General features: G+C 39.4%; 1 protein-coding gene across 1 annotated transcript in view; it reads left to right on the top strand.

Moving 5' to 3' along the window:
- Positions 1-24,794, top strand: part of CPQ (carboxypeptidase Q) — a 577,066-nt gene that overhangs the window by 445,431 nt on the left and 106,841 nt on the right. The window contains exon 6 of the mRNA XM_006859198.1: positions 16,849-17,050. Within this exon, the coding sequence (XP_006859260.1) occupies positions 16,849-17,050 (202 nt within the window). The remainder of the gene's footprint in view (positions 1-16,848; positions 17,051-24,794) is intronic.

Below are 24,794 nucleotides of genomic sequence, written 5' to 3'. Positions count from 1 at the left end.
AAGCTCATCTGAAACCTGTCCACCATGGGTGACCCTGATGGTTATTTAAAATACCGGTGGCATAGCCCTCAGAATCACAGCAATTCAAACCACCACAGCACGACAGACAGACAAGTGGCGGTTGCGTGGTTGCTGTTAAATAGGAATCTCCTTGTGCTAGGGCCCTTAAGTCCAGCTCAAAGGTGGGATTTCCGTCCTCAGATGTCATTCAAGAGGCGGAAGCGCAGCAGGGGCGACTGGGTTGTAGTGAGACGCTTTGGGCTGCACTTATGGGTCTCTAAATTGGTCCACCCCGCCTCAAAGCCAGGATCCAACGGTTAGGCTAGGACGGCGCTCTCGCATCCGGGGTAAGTAGGACAGCCTGGCCGGCCCCTGCAGTCTCTTCCCGCTAGGCAGCATCTCCCCATCGACCTGGTGTTCAGACACCTCTCACCCCGCCGCTCCTTAGTCTGGGTTTCATTTAACACCTCCACCAGGTCTGCGCAGTTCTCGCACATCATTTAGCCACCACCCTCCATGATAGAAGCCCTTGTGCAGAATAAACAGTAATATATTTGAACACATTTATGGTAAAATAAACCAACAAACAAAAAACTGTAGAAAAATTCAGTACCATCAGCCAAAACAAGGATCGGGGCTGACTGTGGAACAGATCATCAATTGCTCAAATGCAAGTTCAGGGGGAAGCTACAGAAAATTAAAACATGTCCATGCAAGCCAAAATAAATCCTTGAATGTATCTCACCTGAATTTAGAGACCATCACAAGAACAGATTTGATACATTAGACACTAATGACTGGAGACCTGAAAAGTTGTGGGATGGCATCAAGAACATCATAAAGGAAGAAAGCAATAGGTTATTAGAAAGACAGGAAAGAAAAGACTAAAATGGATGTCAGAAGAGACTCTGAAACTTGCTCTTGAGCATAGAGAAGCTGAATGAATGAAAAATATGAGATAAAAGAGCTGAACAGAAAATTTCAAAGGGCAGCTTGAGAAGACAAAGTCAAATGTTATAATGAAATGTGCAAAGACCTGGGGTTAGAAAACCAAAAAGGAAAAACATGCTCAGCAGTCGTCAAGCTGAAAGAAGTGAGGAAAAACTTCAAACCTCGACTTGTAATATTGAAGGATTTCATGGGTAGCCTAGGAATCCTGGTGTGACACTGCAAGATAAGCTCTGGACCACAAAGTTGGTTTGAACTGCAAAGCCAGCAGTTCAAACTCACCACCCTCTCTTTGGAAACCCTGTACAGGGTTGCTATGAGACAGAATTGACTCGACAGCACTTAACAACAACAACAAATGGGTAGCATATAATCAAGAAACTATGGTACTGAAGGAAGATGGCCAAGCTGCATCAAAGGCATTCGTGAAAAACAAGACTCCAGAATTTGATGAAATACAAACAAATGTTTCAACAAACTGATTTAGCAATGGAGACATTATGCCAAGAATTTGGAAAATAGCTACCTGGCAAACTGATTGGAAAAGATCCATTCCAAAGATAGGTGATCCAATGGAATGCAGAAATCATGAAATGATGTCATTTATATCACAAGTAAGTAAATTTTTGCTGAAGGTCATTAAAAAATGGTTGCAACAGTACATTGACAGACAACTGCCAGAAATGCAAGCCAGATTCAAAAGAGGATGTGAAAGTAGGGATATCATTGCTGATGTTAGATGGGTCTTGGGTGAAAACAGAGAATACCAGAAAGATGCCTTACTTGTAACTTACTGACTATGCAAAGACATTTGATTGTGTAGATCATGACAAACTATGGATAAAATTGTAAAGAATGGTTATTCCAGAACATTTCATTGTACTCATGGGAAACTGTACAGAGACCAAGTAGCACAAACAGTACAAGGGGATACTAAATGATTTAAAATCAGGAAAGATGTGAGTGAGGGTTGTATCATTTCACCATACTTATGCAAACTGTATGTTGAGCAAATAATCTGAGAAGCTGGACTGTATGAAGAACAATGTGGCATCAGCAATGGAGGAAGTCTCATTAACAACCTGTGATATGCAAATGATACAACCCTGCTTGTCCTAAAGCCAAGAGGATTTGAAATACTTACTGATGAAGATCAAAGAATGCAGCCTTCAGTATGGGTTGCACCTCAATGTAAAGAAACCAAAAATCTTCACCACTGGATCAATAACATCGTGATAAATGGAGAAAATATTGAAGTTGTCAAACACTTCATTTTACTTGGATCCACAATCATTAATCTTGGAAGTAGCAGTCAAGAAATCAAACAATTTATTCCATTAAGCAAATCTGCTGCACAAACCTCTTTAAAGTGTTCACGTGCAAAGATGTCAGTTTGAGGACTAAAGTGCACCTAACCCAAGTCGTGGTATTTTCAATAGCCTTGTATGCATAGGAAAGTTGGACAATGAATAAGGAAGACGGTAGAAGAATCTATGCATTTAAATTTTGATGTTGAAGAAGAGTATTAAAAGTACCATGCACTGCCAGAAGAACAAATCAATCTGTGTTGGGAGAAGTATAGCCAGAATGTGTCTTAGAAGCCAGGATGATGAAACTACCTCTCTCATACTTCAGAAATGTTATCAGGAAGAAACAGGTCCTAGAGGAGTAGGACTTGACAAAGTGGAGGACTGGTGAAAAAAGGAAGGTCCTTAATGAGATGGATTGACACAGTAGCAGCAGCAATGAGCACAAACATAACAATTTTTGGATGGCTCAGGACCGGGCAGTGATTGGTACACTTGTGCATAGGGTTGCTCTGAGTCGGAACCGACTCTGGGGCACCTAACACCACCACCACCAATTGTAAGGAGTATGATTAGGTTGAATATATACAGCTTTTCAGAAAAATAATGCTATATTAAAATATACAATGTTCTAAACCTGTCTCTATATAGTATACAACAGTTGACCTTTTTATTGCATCTGGTAGCATAGTGGTTATGAATTGGGCTGCTAACCTCAGGGTCAGCAGTTTGAACCGACCAGCTGTTTCATGGGAGAAAGATGAGGTTTTCTGCTCCCATAAAGATTTACAGCCTCGGAAACCCTGTACAGGGTTGCTATGAGTGGAAACCAATTTTATGGCACATAACAACAACATCTAGCACTTTTGTCTGTAGAATCACAGTCTGTATCTGAAATATCTTCAATTCAGAGTCTAAAAATTGCTTTGAATTTCTTTTGGTCATTAGCAATGAAGCTACAACATCAGGGAGAGATACACTGTAATCTGTGCTCCTTCGTTTGACATCTTTAGCACCCTTAGGGCTGACATACTGAATCTAGACTTTCCTCTGTATTTCTAATTTGGTTAAAGGTGTTTATTTTTGTTTCTGTTTTAAGCAATATTTCTAAAACTTCTCCTGAAAGTATAAGGGAGCTTTTGATAGAATGTTTAGTACCTGGCAGGAGGTCTTCATGATATAGATTGGTGATACCAGCTATCTCAACCATAAACACTTTATGGGAACAGAAAGCCTCATCTTTCTCCCAAGGAACAGCTAGTAGTTTAGAACTGCTGACCTTGGGGGTTAGCAGCCCAACATGTATCCACTGCACTACCAGAGCTCCTTATAATTGTCAGTGTGGCTTCTGAATTCTGTGTGGCCATTGCAATGACTTCTCAAACCCAGCTGAGAAGGAGAGTGCTGTAGGAGGATGGCTGATCAGAAAAGTTGGCTAGTGACCAGTGGATGCATATTTGACCCTTGCCTCATAAGAATCAGCCTTAGGCTAATGTGGGGTTTGATTATCCTTCCCCTTTGTGAAGTCCAAGGAGGTCAGATGGCATCTCCATGCCATTTTTACATGTATTTTAAAAAATACATTAATAACAGCATTATCTAATTATGACTATAATTTGGAGGTAGTGAAATGTCTGCAATAAGTCCAGTGAGATATAAGATACCTGTGATTTCTTTTGGTGACGAAATGACAGGATCTGCTAATACGCCTATGGTTTGTTGCTTACTTAATAATGGAAGGAAATGCTAAATTTCAATTAGATACTAAGACAATAGAAATGTAATATTTTCCTATTTAAGTTCCAGACTCTCCCAATCCTATCTATGAACCTCAAAGGGGTCCAGCTTAATAAATCCTGCTTTAGAATAAACCTGCAAAATAACTATTATTCTTCCCATTTTATAAATAAGTAAACTGAGGCCCAGAGAAATTAAGCAACTTGCCCAATATTTTCCGTATAATGGCCAAGAATGGGTCAAATGAGATCATTGTCTTTACATCATTGGAGTCTTGCTCCTGGTGTCAATCACTGCGAAAGTGGTAATGGGAATATCACTCCACTCCAGAACCCGACAACTCCCTCAGGAGTATCACCCAACCCGCCTGCACACCGTTCAGACTCCAGTGGCACCACTGGTGTGGAAGGCAGATGTCTACAGGGAAACTTGGGGAGGAGTCTGTGTGCCTGACTAACTGCTTTCATTCATCTTGCCTTGAGTATTTCAAGTGTTAGTCTCCTCTACGTGGTCCTCGGGTGGCTTCCAGTATTACCATTATTTCTGCCATATTCGATGCTATTTTCTACCTTAGCTATTTTCCTCTTCTACCTTTAGGTGATTACTGCTTACTACTGTTCTCAGATGAGGAAAATTGTTTTTCTTCACCTTCCTTAGCATAATGCAGGTGCCTGTTTGAATCTGCTTCTGTAATCGCTGAATTCCTTAGCCTCTTTTTATCTAAACTGTGGCTATTAAATTATCTTAACTCTGCTCAATGCTAAATTGCCTCATCTGTTTATTATTTTCCTTCATTTGTGTCTGAATACTCGAAAACTTACAAAGTCTGTGAAACAGTTGTTAAAAGCTCTAAGGAGTCCCAGGGTACATTTATTAGTTTCCGTAATTGAGTTTTACTGATCACACCATGTATTATTAGCATCATGTTATACTAACTTTAGTATAACCAACTTTTGGTGTTTGTTTGTTTTAATTAATTTAAAATTCTCTTCAGTTTCCACTCAGCAGCTCAGTTGTTATTGCCTCCAATGTATGATGCACAATTTTGTAGCTATCACACTGGAGATGTGTGGTGGGTCCATAGATAAGCACTGGACTGTGAACCTCAAGGTCCATGGTTCGAGCCCACCAGCCACTCGGTGGGAGAAAAATGAGGCATTCTGCTCCCACAAAGATGTAAAGCCTTGGTAACTCTATATAGAGTTGCCATGAGTTAGAACTGATTCTTTGGCTCTTAACAACGACATTACACTGGAGGTTCTCATCTTTGATCAGAATGATAACACAGGGTCTTCTAAGGGTGTACTCAGTCCTGTTTTCATTTGAGAAGGAAACAACTTTTGCCACACATGCTCCAGGATAAAGATTTATTTCATTATTGAAAGGACATTAGGTGCCTCACTTAAATTTAGACAGTTAAAGGCCAATTTTTAAATTGATATCACTTTGTGTAGTTTTCTGGAAAGTATTTTTAATATTCATAGTAGATATAAAATCTTGTCTATTCTGAATACTTTATACAATGCACACTAAAGATGCAGCTTACAACCTTAGTTTTTGAATTCTATGCTTTCTTGAGAAAAGAAAAAAGTCTGGAAAACTGATGGTTCCTTATCACCAGCAACTACATCATCATCATCATCATCATCATCATTGTCATTTCCACCATTATCAAAAAAAGCATGTAATGATGTGCTTGCATAGGCTCACATTCACATGTATACACATGTTTAAGTACATACATACATACATTCAATGAACACATATTTATTGAAGACCTCTTAAGTGCTAGGCACTGTCTTGCTCACATTTCTAGTGGTTCAGGACTTGCCATTAGAAATAAGTAAAATAGACAAAGACAACAACTGCTAAGGGGCAAAGTAAAACCAGGCACAGAGTTAGGGTTTGTGGGGAGGGAGTTGTTTTAATTTTTCATAGTGGGGATGAGGAAACCTTCACTGAGGTGATAATATTTCAGTAAAGACCCAAAGTAGATAAGGAAGTGACTTGCATGGATATCTGGAAGAGAGTTTTCTAGACAAAGTGGGGTTTGTTGAGAAAGTGCTGATGGGGGAGCATGCTTGACATTTCTGTTAAAGCAAGGAGGTCACTCTGGTTGAAAGTGAGTCAATGTGCTTAAAGAAGCATCAGTAGAAAGGAGCTCAGTTGATGTCAGGCCTCATGGACCATTTTCTAAGGGAGATTAGAACCATTGGAGGTTTTGAGCACCGTAGTGATATAATCAGAGTCCTGGTGTGGCGCTGTGGGTTAATGCACCAGACTGCAAAGCCGTTTGAACTGCAAGGTTGATGGTTTGAGCTCACCAGCTGCTCCTCAGAAACCCTATACAGGGTCACCATGGGTTGAAACCGACTCAACAGCACTTAGCAACAACAACAATGACATAATCTGAGTTAAAATTCTAGTAGGACCACTGTAGCTATTGGGTAGAGAATAGAAGGGAGATTAAAGTTGAAGCCAGGCAATAATCTGGTTGAAAGATGATGGTATCTTGGACCAAGATGGTAGCAATGGAGAGGGTGGAAAGTCATCAGAGTCTGGATATATTTTAAGAAAATAGCTAACAGGAGCTGCTGTGGCATTGTATGTGGAGTGTGAAAGAAAAAAAGAAGCTGAGGGTGATGCTGCTCTTTAGAACCTGATCAAACGGACTGGGAGGAATCGGGTGGGAAAGTCAAGATCAGGAGCATGGTTTTAGATATGTTAAGTTGGAGATATCAGACATTCACCTAGCGAGGTCCAGTAGGCAGCTTGGTAAATGAGTCTGGAATTCAAGGGAGAGTTTATAGGCTTGCAGGGACATAGGGTTTTCTCCACATAAACAAGCAGCACTTGCTACATCTACATCATCTACAACAAACCATCTACATCAACAGCAGCACTTATTCTCCTTCCAATGCCTCTTGTTCAGTAGAAGCTCAGCTTCTATGCTACCAACACTTGAGATTGTTGTTTTTACACTCTGTGAGCTATAGTGCCCTTGGAGATTCAATCCCTTCATTTTAAAGATCCTCTAGTTCTCAAGGTCAATATTCTCCACAGACCTCCTCCATCCCACCCTCAAGAATCTCATGAGGAATTACTGTCCTTGGGTGTTCCTTCCCTGTTCTTGATTTCTCCCTCATACCTTTCCATACTCAAGAAAGTTGAAACCACCAACCCCCGAAAGCCTTGTATCCATTATTTCTCTGTTCAACAGGTCAACTGACTTAATTACATGACATGATTTTTTCAGGTTAATTTGTTCAGCATTCTTTGAAGTTCAATTCAATTCTCTATAGATCACTTCTTTAATCATAAAACTAAATAATTTTTAACTCTTGCTCCCAGATTGTTCTTAGTCCAAATCATCTTTTCCATTCATTTGGAGAATGGGAATTCACTTGAGTCGGTATTTAGGCATTTCTGCAGATACTAAGGTGTTTCTTGAGAATATTTGGGCTCTGCCCTAGAGGTGTTTCAGGTGCCACCTCCACAAAGGAATCTGCCATGTGGGCAAGATGAAAAATCAGACTAGTGTCTTAATAAAATCCATATGGTTTGTATACCCAGGTTCTACATAAACACATGTCTTTCCTTCAAGCAATCTGTAATAGAGAATGCTTGATTAACAAATATTTATTAAGCACCTGTTACAAATTCTTGGTGCTGTTCTAGATACCAAGGAACCTAACATTCTTCCAAATATTGCATAAGATACACTTATACTCAAAATGCATTCATTACTTACCTAAAATTAAAATTTAACTAGTGTCCTGCATTTTACCTGACTACCCTGCTCAGTGATACTGGATGGTCAAAGATGGCTTCACTTATATATATGGAAGTTGGGACTGGCTCTCAGCTGAGGTACTTCAGTCTCAAGGAGGCTAGCTCACCTTCTTTATATATCAGTGTTAGTACAGCAAAAGGTCAAGGTCTCATATATGACCACTTCTGCTATAGTCTATGGGTCAAAAAAAGTCATAGGACCTGCCAGAACAGTGGAGAAAGACAATATTCATCTTAATGAAAGGAGCAGCAAATTCACATTACAAGGAAGGGGGGAATTGATATTCATTATATAATCTACAGCAAGTAGTGAACACAAACTAAAAAGACCCTGCCATCACAGAGCTTGCATTCTTCCAGAAGGGGACGGTAAGTTTTGGGGGTAGGTGTCTTATTTTATATGGGTGAAGAGTTTCTTAAGAAAAGGACATTTCAGGAGATCCCTAAAGGCAGTGAGAGCTCTGCAGAGGAAATGTTTCCGGCAGAGGAAGTAGCAAGTGCAAAAACTCTGTGGTACCAGCATGACTGAAAATCTGAGGTAGTTAGGACAGGGATTCTGAAGTGCAGATTATTAGGAGGTAGGTCAGAGCTGTTAGAGGAGGTCTGAGCAGGTAGGTCTCTACAATGTAAGAACTTCATCTTTTACCTTGAGTGAGATGAAAACTACATAGAAATTTGAAAAGAAGAGTAGCATCATCTGACTTAATTTTTTTTAGCAGAATTACTTTGGTTCCCTTGTATAGAACAAGTTGAAGGATGGAAAGGGTTGAAACAGGGAAACAATTATGAAGCCATTACAATACTTGAGGCAGGAGGTAATGGTGACTTTGGCTGGGTGACAATAGTGGAGATGGTGAGATGGTGATGGATTATAAGCTCTATTTTGGAAATAGAGCCAACAAGATTTGCTGAGAATGTATTTTGGGTCTAAGAACAAGAGAGTGGTCAAAAATGACTGTCAAAGATTTTAGGCTCAGCACCTAAAAGAATAGATTGATTGTTTACTGAGCTGGAACCTCGTAAGAAGGAGGCAAGAAGGTCATAGGGGATAGAAAGTGATGTGAGAATAGAAGCAAGGAGAATAAAGGCAATTTATGAAAGGTCATGAGCTTCAAAACCTATAGAAGTTGGAAAAGGCAAGAAAGTGGGAGCTGGCCTAGAGCCTAGGGAAGAAATCAGTCCTGCAAACACTTAGATTTTAGCCCTGTAAGATTCATTTCCAACTTCTGAAATCCAGACCTATAATAGAACATATTTGTGTTTTAAGTCACTGAGTATATGATCATTTGTTACAGCAGCCATAGGAAATGACTCCATTATTAAATATCTAAGTGGAGATGGTAAGTGTGGAGTTCAAGAGAAAGGCACAGCATGAAAACCTGAGTTTGGAAGTCGTTACCATATAGGCTTATTTAAAACCACAAGACTGGATGAGAGCACCAACAGATGAGTGGAGATGAAGAACAGAAGAGACCTTCAGACTGTTTGTTACCACCCTGATGTCCAGAGGTCAGAGAGATATGAAAGAATGAACTGAGGAAAATGAGAAGGACCTTCCAGTGAGGCTCAAAGCTTGGGGTCCCAGAAGCCAAAGGAAAAAAGTGTCCCCAGGAGTGACCAAGTGTCAAGTGCAGCTCTTTTAAATATTTGCATTGTAATACTCACTAGTGAGCTCAGTCTTGAAAGTTTTAATAACTCCTAGCAACATTCCAGGAGATATGATTACTGTTTGAGAGTGGGATGCTCTACAGAACATGCTCACATTTATCCTTTTAGAGATTGCACAAGCTCTGATCCTCTCTTGGTAAGCTGTATATCTGGACATTATGTGGAATAGCCAGTCATTCACTCATTTATTCATCTGACAAGTATTACCTGAATGCCTCTTGGCTAGACTCTGGGGTTATATGAATGAACTAACCAATATCCCTGTCCTCAAGTAACTTCCAATCTAGGAGATTTTCCCAAGCCAAATATCACCTTTTTTTAAATTAAGCTTTCCCCAATTTTCCCAGCAGTTTTCCCTCTTCTTTGTCCATATCTCATTCACAGAAGACCCAATTATTGCCTCTGCTGGTAAACTCTGCCCTTCCTTAGTGAAGAGTATCATAGTTTTCTTTGTATACATTTGTCTTCCTAGCTAGGGTGGTCTATGGTTTACTGTTCGAACTAGGAAACTTTTGTGATAGAAAGGAGGTGTTCTTAATAATCTCACCAAGACAACCAGTGTAAACTCAGACTGCCCTGTAAACGGGGGTGTATGGTCACCTCATTTCTCAGTTGCTGTCTTAATAACTGTTCGTTGAATAAATACATATTGCTCCCTGAAGAAACAGCTTTGCTGAAATATAACTTAATATTTTGCTTTAATTGAGGATCAATATGATGGAAATAGTGTTCAGAAAATTAAGCATTTTGTCTCAATAATGTAAAACCATTATTGAAGATACTGCCCATTATTTGGTTCAATGTTTCTTATATAAAGAGCCATATCATAATTCTTCTTAGAACTGAATGCTATTAAAATAATTACTGTTTTCAAGGAGACACTGGTATGCTTTCTTTTCCTAGATATTGAGAACTCAGTAATATAGCAATCTTCCTTTGCCGTGGCATCTACAAACTAGAGCTAAATTATATCCTCAACTTGCCATTGAGATATTATGTCAATTTTTTCTGGTTCTGACTCTTTATCCTCAAACATTTATTGAGTACCTACTTTGTGCTAAAAGGAACCCTGTTAGTATAGTGGGTTACGTGTTGGGCTGCTAACTGCAAAGTCAGCAGTTCAAATCCACCAGCGGCTCCACAAGAGAAAGATGAGGTTTGTCTGCTCCTGTAAAGATTTACTGTCTCAGAAATCCTATACAGGGAGGCTATGAGTTGAAACCACCACCCGTTTGTGCTTAACTCTGCTATTCAAACTGGAGACACGACAGAGACCCACACAGACTTGATCCCTGCTTTCATGGCATTTTCTTGGTTTGTGATAGTTTGTTTACCTACTGCTTTAATGTGGCATTTGGATCTTTTCCTGTGTGCAGCCTTGAATTCTCTCAGGAGCAAGGCAGGTGTAGAAATCCAGTTGAATAAAGTTCAACGGCACAGCACATGAGATGGTATTGTGGTGTGTCAGGCATGACAGGCTTGGCCAGCGGAGGTAGGGCATGACATTACTGAGGAGACCAGTAGCTCAGCAGCTCCCATGTGAATAATATTATTTTTCATGAGGTTTCAGAGCCACAGTGTGCTTTTGAGAGAGAAGACAGAAAGGTACACTTGAGAAATTAAAATTATTTGTGTGTAGCATCTTTATTAATATTAGTAAAGAGAGGTTTGGTCAAATAAAGCATATGGGCAATATTATAATTAGAGAACGCTGTAGGTGCTTGACTCTAGGTCATAGAGAAAGGAGATTGTGGATCCTACTGATTCTATTATATTTCTCAACATGCAGAATAAAAGTATGGACTGAACTAGGCATCAGCTTGCTCTGTATGCCTTTTTAAGGTGTACAACTGGAAACCTGGATATTAATTTGCTTTGTTTCTTAAAGAAATATAAACATAGTCGAATATCCTACATAATATTTTTAAAGTACTTCTTTCAACCTACGTTTATGCCATCCATTCTATAGCCTTCTGGGTTACCATCGTTACTATAGTGACATTTATAGGGAGATGATGTGTTTTCAGGACATTTAAGGGCTATCTGTGGACTTTAACCAGCACAAGAGGAGAATTCACTGAAATGGAAAGTGCCTCAAATGGCATTGTAACAATTGGATTGCCTGAAAACACAGGTTTGTTTCACAACAGAATCCTCCTGTGCACACACACAGAACGATGGGGCTGGAAAGGCATCTCTAGAAGCCATTTATCTTGCCCTCCTGTCTCCAGGCAGAACAGTGGCTAAACCACAATGTTGTTGTTGTTGTTGTTGTTAAGTGCCGTCGAGTCGGTCCCGACCCATAGCGACCCTGTACAGGGTTTCCGAGGGTGAAACCACAATAGGTGTCTGCAATTTTCCAACTAATGTAACTTACCCAAGACTGCCCATTTCCCCTAGCTGCAGCCAGTTTAGCTGTCAAAAGAAAATAACTTATGGTACTCCACCTTGTCATCATCCCTTACCTGGCTCTCCCTTCGGTCCCCATGACTGTTCAAAAATGAAAGTGTGCACGTTGGAGTAGACCTGACCAGAAAGCGAAGCCTGTTTTGGCTTTGTACAACAAGGAAAACCCTCTCCCTGTTTGAGCTGAAGCTCTGTGAAGACTCTTCAGCCTCCTCCCACCCCTGACCTAGGAACTCCACGGTTACTGCCACAACTAGAAATGACCATTGCAGAGACTCAGTGCACATGTCATAAGGAAATGTTTGGCTTTTGAGAACTTGTTCTGAGCCTATCACCCGACTCAACGGAATCCCCACCATCAACTGTAAGACATTAGCATGCACAAGGGTAAGAGTGTTGTGGTAATGAAGTTGACTGGAACCTACATCAGGGTGAAGTTTTCTTCTTTGAAAATTGAGTTGAGGAACAGGCGATTAAGTCGAACAATTAGGAGTCTCTTTTCTCTTCATTTGAGTTTGGGATTTCAGTGTTACTTTAGGTCAAAACCAGAGGCATATCACCTCAGTTATTTAAAAAAAGAAAACTTTAAAATAAAGAAAAAGCCACCAAACTTGGAAAGAGAGGATATGCTATTGACTTGGGTCTGACAGCCTGTATCAGAGTTGCCTAGAATTTTATAAAACCAAACCACATAAATGTCATCCTTGTGTTTATGTTAAATATAAGAATTTATAATAAACAGTATGAATTTTCAACACATTTCTTCTTTTCAATCTTGTGTTGCCCTAAAAGAAAGCTAATGGTTACCAAATTGTTCTTTAGTGTGAGCTGAACCTTAAAAAAAAGAAAACACAAAGGAAGAAATGTTGCAGGATGTGATTGTAACACAAGATCAAGTTATGAACTCTCCAAGTTAATACTAAGTTAATATTAAGCCAGTGGGAGGTTTCCAGGGAACACTTCCCTACACTTGATCATATACAACATTACATTACGTGGAAATGAAAGACAGTTTTCCTGACTTCTAATAAAGTCATGGAGGGTGTGTGTGTGTGACAGATAATATCTTAATTTATATGGAGCTGCTGCCTCATCTGTATGTCTCAGTTAGTGGTGATTGTCACAGCAATAAAGCACACAGTCCTTAGAAGGACATTTATTTGTATACCTTGTAAATAAGAGGATGAGTATTCTGTTGTTGTTGTTAGGTGCCGTCAAGTAGGTTCCAGCTCATAGTGACCCTATACACAACAGAACGAAACACTGCCTTATTCTGTACCGTCCTCACGATCGTTGTTATGCTTAAGCCCATTGCTCCTGCTGCCGTGCCAATCCATTTCATTGAGTAGTCTTCCTCTTTTTTATCTGACTGTCCACTTTGTCAAGTATAATGTCCTTCTCCAGGGACTGGTTCCTCCTGATAATATGTCTGAAGTATGAGAGATGAAGTCTCACTCTCCTGGCTTCTAAGGAGCATCCTGGCTATACTTCTTCACAGATAAATTTGTTCTTTTGGCAGTCCATGGTACTTTTAATATTCTGCTCCAACACCATAACTCAGATGTATCAATTCTTCTACATTCTTCCTTATTCACTGTCCAAATATAACGACATGCGTATGAGGTTATTAACAATACCATGGCTTGGGTCAGGCGCACTTTAGTCTTCAAACTAACATCTTTGCTCTTGAACACTTTAAAGAGGTATTGTGCAGCAATACATCATTTGATTTGTTGACTATTGTTTGCAAGTGTGTTGATAGTGGATCCAAGCAAAATGACGTCTTTGACAACTTCAATCTTTTCTCCACTTATCATAATGTTACTTAATGATCCAGTTTTGAGAATTTTTGTTTTCTTTACATTGAGCTTAAATCCATACTAAAGGCAGCAGTCTTTGATTTTCATCGGTATCTTAAGTCCTCTTCATTTCCAGCAAGCAAGGGTGTATCGTTTGCATATGACAGGTTGTTAATGAGTCTTCCTCCAATCCTTATATATAATCCAACTTCTCAGATTATTTGCACAGAATACAGATGGACTTAGTGTAGTAAAAGAATACAACCCTGACACACGCCTTTCCTGATTTTAAGCCATTCAATATCCCTTTGCTGTTTGAATGACTGCCTCTTGGTCTATGTACAGGTTCCTCATGAGTATAATGAAGTATTCTGGAATACTCACTCTTTGCAGTGTTATCTGTATCTTGTCATGATCCACACAGTCAAAAGTCTTTGTATAGTCAATAAAGCACAAGCAAATATCTTTCTGGTAGACCATTCATTGTTGTTGTTGTTAAGTGCCATTGAGTCAGCACACACGTGTGTAAATCAAACAGTATTGTTACCAAGGTGCCAGTTCTTATGTGTACAGGATGATTCCAGGTAAAAGCTTATCTCTGATAGGTGGCTGGCTCCAGACATGTTTCTGATGTCACTGGCATACCATTTTATGGAGACAGAAACTGAGAAGTTACACAGATTGCCTAAAGACACTTATGATTGGTTTGCCAATCAAGCCCACTCTGGAGAATTCCAAAATCCATGCTCTCCATCTCTCTGTTGAACTGGCTCTCACACATTTAGCCTACCACATTTTGTGAAAGCTTCCCTATCAATATTCTGTATCACTGCACAGTGGCACTCTCACTCTGTAGAGTCCCCTGTCCCTAAGATATCTGTTCATTTGTAGTTGTAGAGGACCGGGAGGCCCTGAATGAAAATTTCATGTCCAGGTTTGATAAGTTAAATGCATCTAACCACTTTCACATTGGTTTACAAAGGTCTTTTCTTGGAAGGAGCTCAAATTTTCATATGCACAGGTTCATTCTACAAGCTTTGGAAAAGAGTGTTTTTGTTCCAACTTGCAGATGGAAAAGCTGAGGGCCAAAGTGCCATGAAAGAGAGGCCAGCCAGTCCTCTCAGTAGCCCCTACATCAGTTGTGGAGTCAAGAATAGAGCACAGTGGGCCCAGGACTGTATCTACCAGATTAGCCCTAACAGCCAAACTGCTAACTAGCTACACTCTTAAGTCAACAGTGCAGAGCTAGGAACACTTGGCCTCATTTCCTTGTTGGCAGGATGGGATCTGCCTGCAATACGAAATCCTCTCATTCAAGATGACCCAATTCTGCTTCCGTTTGCAAGGCTCTCATATTGAGATGTTTCCCTTCTCCTTTCAATAGGGAAGGAAAGAGTTCAGGGATAGAGGCTAGTAGGATGGTAGCAGAGTATATAAGGGGAGAAGGCAAGGACTGCCAAATATCAACCTGCTGACCCTGCATCATTTTGCTAGTTAACAAGCCTTGAATGTAGGATATTAATGCAAATATTTTGCATATTATTAACTCTAATGATGCAGTAGCCACAGTTGAAAGCTGAGGTAGCACTTTTTATTATAAACACCTTGGATCTCTCTCTGAAAATCACCATGAAGACAGAAATTCCCTTGAAGAGAATAGAAATTTGAGCAGATTTCTGCTTTTTAAACTTCACATTATTAACAATAACAATAAAAACACAGGTATCCCAGGGCCTCAGCATTCAATCTTGTAAAATCTGGCCCCATCCTCCTTTAGAGCAGTAACCTCTCTAGCCCGCATAACAAAAGCACACTTCCACAGCAGTGAGTTAGGAAACCATTGTAAAACAAAATCTGTTTTAGGAAACAAAAATTCTTATGCAACCCTCAAATAGTTATGTAAGTGAGGAATCACTGGTTGCTAACTCCTTCAGTCTCACGCCAGTGACAGCATGCAGAGCTCCGGGACTTCAGATCCAGCTCTCCCAGTGGCTAACTGCGTGATTCTGAGCAAATCATTTGACCTTTCTGACCCAAGTCCTTTTCTAGGATATAATAGCATCGATCATAAAACTGCTTTGTCTACTTTACAGGGTTGTCAGAGATGATTAAAGGAGACTGTAAATATGAAAGCTCTCTGGAGGCACTATACAAATGTCATTGATTTTTATGAGATAAATAGTGAGAAATGAATGGCAGCATGGGTACAAAGATATCCTGGGAATCCTTCCACCATGGGAGTAGCCGGATATTCCTGAAGAAGTGAATGGCCTTGCTAGCCTGAAGAACTTTACACTTGCAAGTTTTAGGGGTCACTGGTAGTTTATTCTAAGCTCTTGGAGGCACAGAATTCTTGTGTTACCAAACTTTATTTAGGAAGAATTTACAAACTCGGCCTGGCAGAGTTGCCTGGGAGTAGAGTACTGTGGTTCTACACCAGAGAGAGCAGTGATTCATGTCTTGTTGTCTTATCCTTCCCCCTAGGGATTCGACAGATGGAACAACAACAAAATCAGAAAACCAAGGCAAACCTGTCAGTTTGATGCCTTTGAGCTTCAGCAGAATTCACAATTAAAATATGATAAGATGTCTCTTTAGAGGGAAAGGTGCAGAGAAGCAGATCAGTTGAGCATCTATCTTCTGTCTGAGCCTGAGTAATATTATGGGATCTCCCACCATAGAGAAGGAACTGTTTACTAATACACAGTTGGCAGTTAAGAAAAAAATGGTTGAAATAATATGATTGTTAGTATAAATAATTGAACAACTTTAATATGGGGCATTCTGTTTCCTTTCATTATAGTTTTTTTAATCAACTCTTGAGTTTGGCAAATCCCAGGATGAGTAATTGTGCATCTCGGAAGGGTTAGGTAGTATGCAGACCAAACCCTAAGTCAGGCAGAGCAACGGATGTTTTGGCAATAACTTGTTTTTGTTAAGTGCTGTCAAGTCTTTTTAGAGTTTCTGAGGAGTGGCTGGTGGGTTTGAGTGGCTGACCTTGCAGTTACCAGTCCAGTGCTTATCCTACAGTGCCACACCAAGACTCCAATAACTTCTGAGGAAGTAAATTATTTTTTTGTGGTATAGGGTCGCTATGGGTTGGAACTGACTCGACGGCACTTAACAGCACCAACAAGGAGAAAACAAAGAAGCCAAACATTAAGAGCTAGTTATGTTTCTCTTTTGTTTAGGCAAATATTTCTAACTACAGCCTGGTGATGGAGTCAGACTTGGGAACTTTCTTTCCTTATGGACTGCAGTTCACCGGCAGCGACAAGGCCAGGGCCATCATGAAGGAGGTCATGTGCCTGCTGCAGCCCATCAATGTCACGCAGGTTCTTCAGTACGGAGAAGGCACAGACATCAGCTACTGGATCCAAGCTGGAGTGCCAGGTAAGACCAAAAAATGAAGTGTATAAGGGTGGTGTACCTTGTTTGCTGCCATCAACTTAAAATGTCAGTTCTAACATGATACAGTGGATATTAATAGACCAATTAGCACATACAGACTCTCAGTTTTTGTCTGTAAGGTATAACTTGATGACTTCCAAAAAAATTCTTACTTACCTATCTGCCTTCCCTTTTTAAATTCAAACCTCCTTGCTCTCAGCGATTCACATTTAATGAATCCTGGTGTGACATTGTGGGTTAGTGCACTGGACAGCAAGGTCTGTTTGAAACACAAGGTCTGTGGTTCAAGCTCACCAGCTGATCCTCAGAAACCCCATACAGGGTCGCTATGAATCAGAACCAACTCAACAGCACTTAACAACAACAACAATACAACAACAACAATAAGGTGGGGCCTAGAAATAAAAAACAGCAAGTAATCTCGGTGATTGTGGCACAAGTGATTTTAGGACCAAAATTTGAGGAATATAGTTGTAGATTATTATTACTACTAATATCCTTCTAAGGAGCTCTGGTAGCATAGTGGTTAAAAATCGGGCTGTGAACCTCAAGGTCAGCAGTTTGAAAACTACCAGCTGCTCCACGGGAGAAAGAGGAGGCTTTCTGCTCCCGTAAAGATTTATAGCCTCAGAAACCCTGTACAGGGTCTCTATGGGTCAGAACCGACTCAACGGCACTTAACAACAACAACAACAATATCCTTCTAGTTCTAGTCTTTTCCTAGAAAATCTTCTCTGACTCAAAGTAATTCCCTACCCAAATGCCATGGTGTCTGTCCAAAATTTTACTACTAGAAATTTATTCTTTGAGAGTGAAGTATTCCTGCTGATCATTTACCCCCATTTAATTCATAGGCTTCTGGAAGAGGTGGGGCATACACATAGTGGCATTGGTCAGTGGCTTTTCAGATCGATATCTTTAAGGGAAGTCCTAAGGATCTGGGGACAGAAATGAAATTATGTAATGGTAGTAGACCTGGGATGGTGACAAGGATAGAAAGTGAAGCAGTCTTAAAGAAAACAAGCTCACACGACTTCATAGATTTTCCTGAGACTGGCCATGGCAAAGAGTTATTGATATTGTCGATGCCCCAAAGTTATACCCTCAACACCATTATATACGTAATTTAAAAAAAATCCATCTATAAATTATTCTGTTTTGGTATTATATAGACAAGAAGTCTAGCTTCTGAATAATTTTAACATTTCCAGAACTATTATTTTTATAATGCAAAGTAGATTTTATCAATAACATGTATGGATTTAAGATTTTTTAAATTCTTGAGAAATTATGGATTTTTAAGCTTTATGTTTTCAATAACATTTCATCACTAAAAATAAAAGGAATTTTCCTTTATTGAAGGACCCAGAGTCTCCATTTCATCCCTGTATATTTTAACCATATAGGGGGTTTAAAAGAAGTTCCTGGAAAAAATTCCAGTATCTTTTCATTTCAATTTTCCCATGAAATTTTTGAAATGATCAAATTTTGAAATTATCTTAAAGCAACATTTCCATTTACACTTCAGTTCTGCATATCATCTGGAGATATCCAAGTCTAGCTCTCTATATGTCATTGATAAACATTCTTGAAGTCTGATGGGGGTGGAGCATTTGCCCTTTAAGTTTACAGAATGATTGAGCTTTTATATTTTTCCAGAGCCTTAAATTTTTCAACAAGAATCTTCACAGTTTTGAGAAAACTTAGCTAAGCTGTTTGGTGGTAGCCATGAAGACTCAGCTGGTAGAATGAAGGTGAATTACAGTGGAGAATAATTAAGCCAAGCTAGTTCCCCTGAGTCCCTTCTGACTCATGGTGACTCCATGTGTCAGAGTAGAACTGCACTCCATGGGGTTTTCAATGGCTGCTTTGAAAGTAGTTTTGAGCTTTTCAGAAGTAGATCACCAAACCTTCCTTTCAAGGTACCTCTGAGTGGACTCAAACCACTGGCTTTTCAGTTAGCTGCCAATCACAGTAATCACTTGCACCACCCAGAGATTCCTGAGTGGAAACTGGAGGTGCCAAAGGGAGGTAAGTAGGAGCTAAAGCCAAAGACAGAGTTAGAACAAAAAAACCTCATGCTTCCCAGGAATTTCTTGCTTTGGATCATTGAGCATTGGTTGCAGCCAGTGTTCCATAAGAATGGTTCTGTTAGCAATTAACAAGTTAGTTTGATTATCGTCACCAGACATAAAAAGACCTTTACCCCACTTTGCCAGGGAAAGGTAAGCTTTGATTTCTACCTAGGTGAGTGAGGCAGGGAATCTAATTCTCACGATGATTGCTTACAAATTAATAAGAGTCACCATTTATCGAACTGCTGCTGTTTAAAATAGCAGGCAGTGGGGTAGGCCTTTTGCCTGGCTCTCATTTAATTTGTATGGAGTCTGTACATTTATTTCTATTTTGCAGATGAATAAAGGGATGTGGAAGGGTTAAATGACTTGCCCACATGGCTCTCCTGCTGTTAAGTGCTCAAGGCCATATCCCCACAATATGCAACAACACAGGGTCATCAGCCATCAGCTGATGCTGAGATGGTGCTCAGAATCTATGGCGGTGTCTAAATTGTTTATGTTACTCAGCTCTTGCTTACATAAAGCATTTCAATTCATTCCTGCTCCAGAATAATTTACCCCTGGGAGAAAGGAGTTTGTTATTGTAAATAACTACTTATTCCTTCTCACATTCCTTGTTCCACTCCCCTCTCTCCCTCTGTAGATCTGGAGGGTTTATATAAAGTCAGCGGTTCATTTAGATGACGACAAAGGTTGCCTGGAATTCTTTTTATTTCCTTCTGAGTATAGAGAGATGGAATCAAATTATTGTAGTCTTTCCTTTATTGCTTTGGAGCTACCTTTTGATACTTCAAATTTGGGTTGTTCCTGGAAGAAGTTACAGAATGGCTTATGTTATAACTCTTATTAGTTATTAAAAATTTCATGACTTTAAAAAAATATGAAGAACCATAGGTAACCTGAAAAAGAAAATAAAGATATATTAGGTATGCATTCTGTATTCTTAAGACCTGGCAAGCCATACTGAATTTAAACCTAAGGATTCAAAATATTAATTATAGTTTAATTAAATACTCACCTAACTTTATGAAAATTAATTAGAAATAAGATTTCCATAATCTATCCATTCTTTCTCATTTTCCTTCTCTTTCCTTCCTTCCATTTACTCAGTAAATATCAGTAAGTGTCTTTGATGTACTTTCCATATAAACTCTCTGTTCTAGATACCTTTATACTACACACCTTTCCATTGCCAATTTCTACTGGACTTCTATGCTTCCACTCCAAATGCTAGATGCTCTTTAAGGCCTATTCTATATGGTGCTGTAGGATAAGCACTGGACCACAAGGTTGGTTTGAACCATAAGGTCGGCAGTTCAAACTCACCACCTGCTCATCGGACACCTTATACAGGGTTGCTATGAGTTGGAACTGACTTGATGGCACTTAACAACATTAGACAGTCTTCAAGAATCCTTCATTAGTAGGCTGCAGTACTATATTGCTTTCATAAACTTCTAAAACTCTTCTCATGTGTATCCCACAATCTAGCACTTGAATGTTCTTGGATTGTTTTGGGTTTATCGGTATCTACCTCCTAGACCCTGTGATCTGTTCTTTGATTTTGAGGTCAATGATATGTACTTTGTGTTTCTTCTATGAGTCTTAGTTTAACTTTAGGAATCATTTAAATTCTTATAAAACTGACTTTAGAAAATAAACAAAAATATAGAAAAAAAATTTCTTGACAAGTTGCCATATCCCTCAGCTTAAGAATATAGAGGAAAATAAAGGATGCTGAAAAAATAACCATCAAAATATGGAAAATATTGGGAAAATGATAGATTAGGAAAGCTAGAGTAATTAGGAGTATTTCGCTTCAAGAAAAGAATGCTGAGAGAAGATGTTGAATAATATCTTCTAGTATTTTAATGATTCTCATAAAATGGTGAACAGTTGGTCCCTGACTTTCAAAGGCAATGCAAGAATAAAATTTAAATTGTATACAGGAATTTATGTTAGCTCTGTATTCACTCCAAATAAACTGAAGAGGCCTTATAAATCTTAAATTTTTGCCCTTTTCTCTGATTATGGGATGCAGGTTAGAATGGGAAGAACCTGTTCCATGCTGAATATATCAGCAGTGAGGTATAACCAATGAGTCTCTTTCTTAAACTCTTCCCTAAGATATATTACAGTTAAATGCCATCAAATTGGTTCCGATTCATAACAACCTGATATCAGGTTTCCAAGGAGTGGCTGGTGAGCTTGAATCACTGACTTTGAGGTTCAAACCAACTTTGCAGTTCAGCACACCAATCTGCAGCATCATACTGCAGACTCAGCACTCAGATTCCATAAGATACACGCTAATGAAAAAACCTTAGATACCCTCTTTTAGGAATTGAATTGTAACCCACCCCCCCAAATTACATTGAAGTTCTAATAAATATGACCCTGTTGGAAGTAAAGGTTTTCTTTTATGTTAGTCATACTAGAGTATGATGGGCCTTAAACCAAATCCCTTCTGAGTGGTGTCTTATAGAAAGTGAATACAGAAAGGGAGAGACACACATGAGGAGGGGAAACGACAGACTCCATGTGAAGATCCCTCAACAAGTTAAGGAATGCCTGTGACTGCCAATAATTAGGACCATTACATCACATCACAAATGGAGGATGATTACAAAATACTGCTAATCATGGCTTAACCAAGTTGACACACACTTTGAGGAACCCAATTCAGTCCGTAATAAGGGTCATGGGGAAGAAACCTTTGTGGCAGTGTTGGAGAACTTGGCTGATAACCAAAAGGTGGGTAGTTTGAATCCACCAATTTTCTCTATGGGAGAAAGATGTGACAGGATGCTTTTGTTAAGTCCTAGTCTAGGAAATCCTATGGGGCAGTTCTACTGTGTGCTTTAGGGTTGCTAGGCATTGCAATCAGCTCAGTCAATGAAATGGCACGTAGTAACAATGACAAAGAGGGTGGGGGAGAGTAAAAGAATGTGTGAGAGTTGTACTCGCTGTACTGTATCGCATCATCCTAAGTCATGAGTACTTCAGTAATTATTTTGTTTCATTAAGTTATCCTTTTTTCCTTACATATTGAATTGTTTAAAAAGTAATGTTTTAATTTATTGCGTCTCTTCCATAATAGTCTAGATTCCATGTTGAAATACTAAATATGCAGAATACTCAAAATTTCACATATTTTCCATCTTGCTTATTTCTGTCCAATACCTCATATGGCATTAAGTGGAACTAAATTAAAACTTTCCATGTCCACATTTCCAAAGGCTTTTCCTCTAAAATGTTCCAGGAGAGGAGATGATCAGGACACAAGTGGGAATGGGAATGTCATGTAAATGAAAAGTTCAGCCTCCAGCCCCAGGACTTCTATGTTTCTGAATCACTGCATAGACTAGTGCAATCCCACCCATCTATGCACCCTGCTGTCCCAATGAAAAGATGCCTCTCCTGTGGGGAAAACTCAGTGTTGGGAGAAGTCAGTGCCGGGTGGTGAGCAGACCTCATCCACTGGACACATGCAAAGCCCACTGTCTGGCTTGTGAATGTGGTCTTCATTTCATAGCTGGGGCTGTTTCATTTGTTCAACAAACCTGTCATGCATGACTACCAAGAACCAGGCAGTGTTTGGCCCACTGAGAATACAAGTCTCTGCTCCTGAAGGATTGACATTGTATTGTGGTTGGTGGGAGGAGACAGACCACAACAAAGAAACAGTCCAAAATGAAGGAAGATACTAAAGAGTAGTAGGGGTTATATGGGGAATCCTATCAGGGTTATTGCCTCTTCAGTCTTTAACTCAGGCGAGTCAGAGCTCTTGCTTGAATATTCCTTGACTAATAAATGCTAGATAGGTAAGTATACCACCTGAATCAATACCACATAATTGGGAATTGCTCATCAGAACAGCTAATAAGCATTTTTCCTGCCTTTCCTTCTTGCAGTAGTTCCACTTCAGCTGGAAAGAAGCAAATCGATTTTTTATAGAAGCACCCCACACACACACAGAAACTGTAGTTTCGTATTGTATGAGTAATACAGTATCTCTCACAAGCAATAAGCACCATTCTGAGAGAGGTCCTGTCTTCCATGTCTGCTCACTTTGAGGACTAGGTATGCCATTTACTCATACATCCATTTATTCATATGTGCCAGACCCTGTGTGAGGCACTGGAGATTGAATAAGGTTTGAAATGCAGTGTTTTCCCTCAAACATCTTACATTATGCTGGGGGATCCTCCTTAGGGTGCAAGAAATTAGTAGTGGCCTCTTGACTATAATTGTCATCACAGTATATACATCTACATGGCTACTGGATCACAGGCTCTAGGGCCTGAATCCTTGCCTCATCCTGTGTGAATCTGGGCACATTATTTAACCCCTGTGCCTTGGTTTCTTCATCAATTAAATGAGGATAATAGTTATCTCCATCACAGGGTTGTTGTGAAGATTAAATGAAAGAATACATGCTTAAAACAGAACCTGCATTGTGAGAAATGCTCAATAAATTTATTATTAGTGTCTGTCTATAGCACTGTTGTTGTAAGATGTTGTCAAGTTGGTTCTCACTTATAGCAACCCCATACACATATAGCAAAACACTGCCTGGTCCTGTGTCATTCTCACAATCGTTGTTACATCTGAGAACGACATTGCAGCCAGTGTGTCAATCTATCTCCTTGAGGATCATCCTCTTTTTTTTTTTTTTCTGATCCTCTACTTTATCAGGGAGTGGCTCCTCCTGATAACTTGTCCAAAGTATATGAGATAAGTCATACCATTCTCACTTCTAAGGGGTATCCTGGCTGTATTTCTTTCAACACAAGTCTGTTCATTCTTTTAGCGGTCCATGCTATAGCCAGTATTCTTTGCCCATACCATAATTCAAGGGTATCAATTCTTCTTTGTTCTTTGCATTTATTGTCTGACTTTCACATGCAGATGAGGCAAATGAAATTACCATGACTTGTTTCGGGTGCACGTTGTTTCATCTTCAAAGTGACATCTTTCCTTTTTAACTCCAAAGAAAATTTTTGAAGCATATTTGCCCAGTGCAATATGACATTTGATTTCTTGACTGCTGCTTCCGTGGACAATGATTATGGATCCAAGTAAATATAAATCCTTGACAAATTCAGTCTTTTCTTCCTTCATCATGGTTTTATTTATTGGTCTAATTGTCTAATTGGTCTAACTGTGAGGATTTGTGTTTTCTTTATGTTGAGATGTAATCCATACTACAGGATACAGTTTTTGATCTTCATCAGTAAGTGTTTCAAGATCTCTTCGCTTTCAGTAAGCAAGGCTGTGTCATCTGCAGGGTGTTAATGAGTCTTCCTTCAATGCTAATGCCATGTTCTTATTCATATAATTCAGCTTCTTGGGTTAATGGTTAGTGTAAAGTTTGAACAAATATGGTGAAAGAATACAACCCTGATTATAGACTACAGTATCCAATTGAGTTTTGTTGTTGTTGTTGTTGTTTTGGTGGCTTTACTTATTTATTTATTTTCTTGGGTTTTTTTTTTTTTTTTTTGCTGTTGTTCTTTTGTTGTACTATGCCAACCTCATTATCTTTTGGATATGCTTTCTCTCCCTAAATTACCCAAGAAGAGACAGCAAATACTGCCTTATAAGGCAATCAAGCTACAATCACACTCTATAAAACACCAAAATCC

Source organism: Chrysochloris asiatica, unplaced genomic scaffold (genome assembly GCF_000296735.1).
Source record: "Chrysochloris asiatica unplaced genomic scaffold, ChrAsi1.0 scaffold00031, whole genome shotgun sequence".
NCBI lineage: Eukaryota > Metazoa > Chordata > Mammalia > Afrosoricida > Chrysochloridae > Chrysochloris > Chrysochloris asiatica.
Note: the sequence above shows the minus strand (reverse complement) of the source record. Positions and strands in the feature narration are given on the sequence as shown.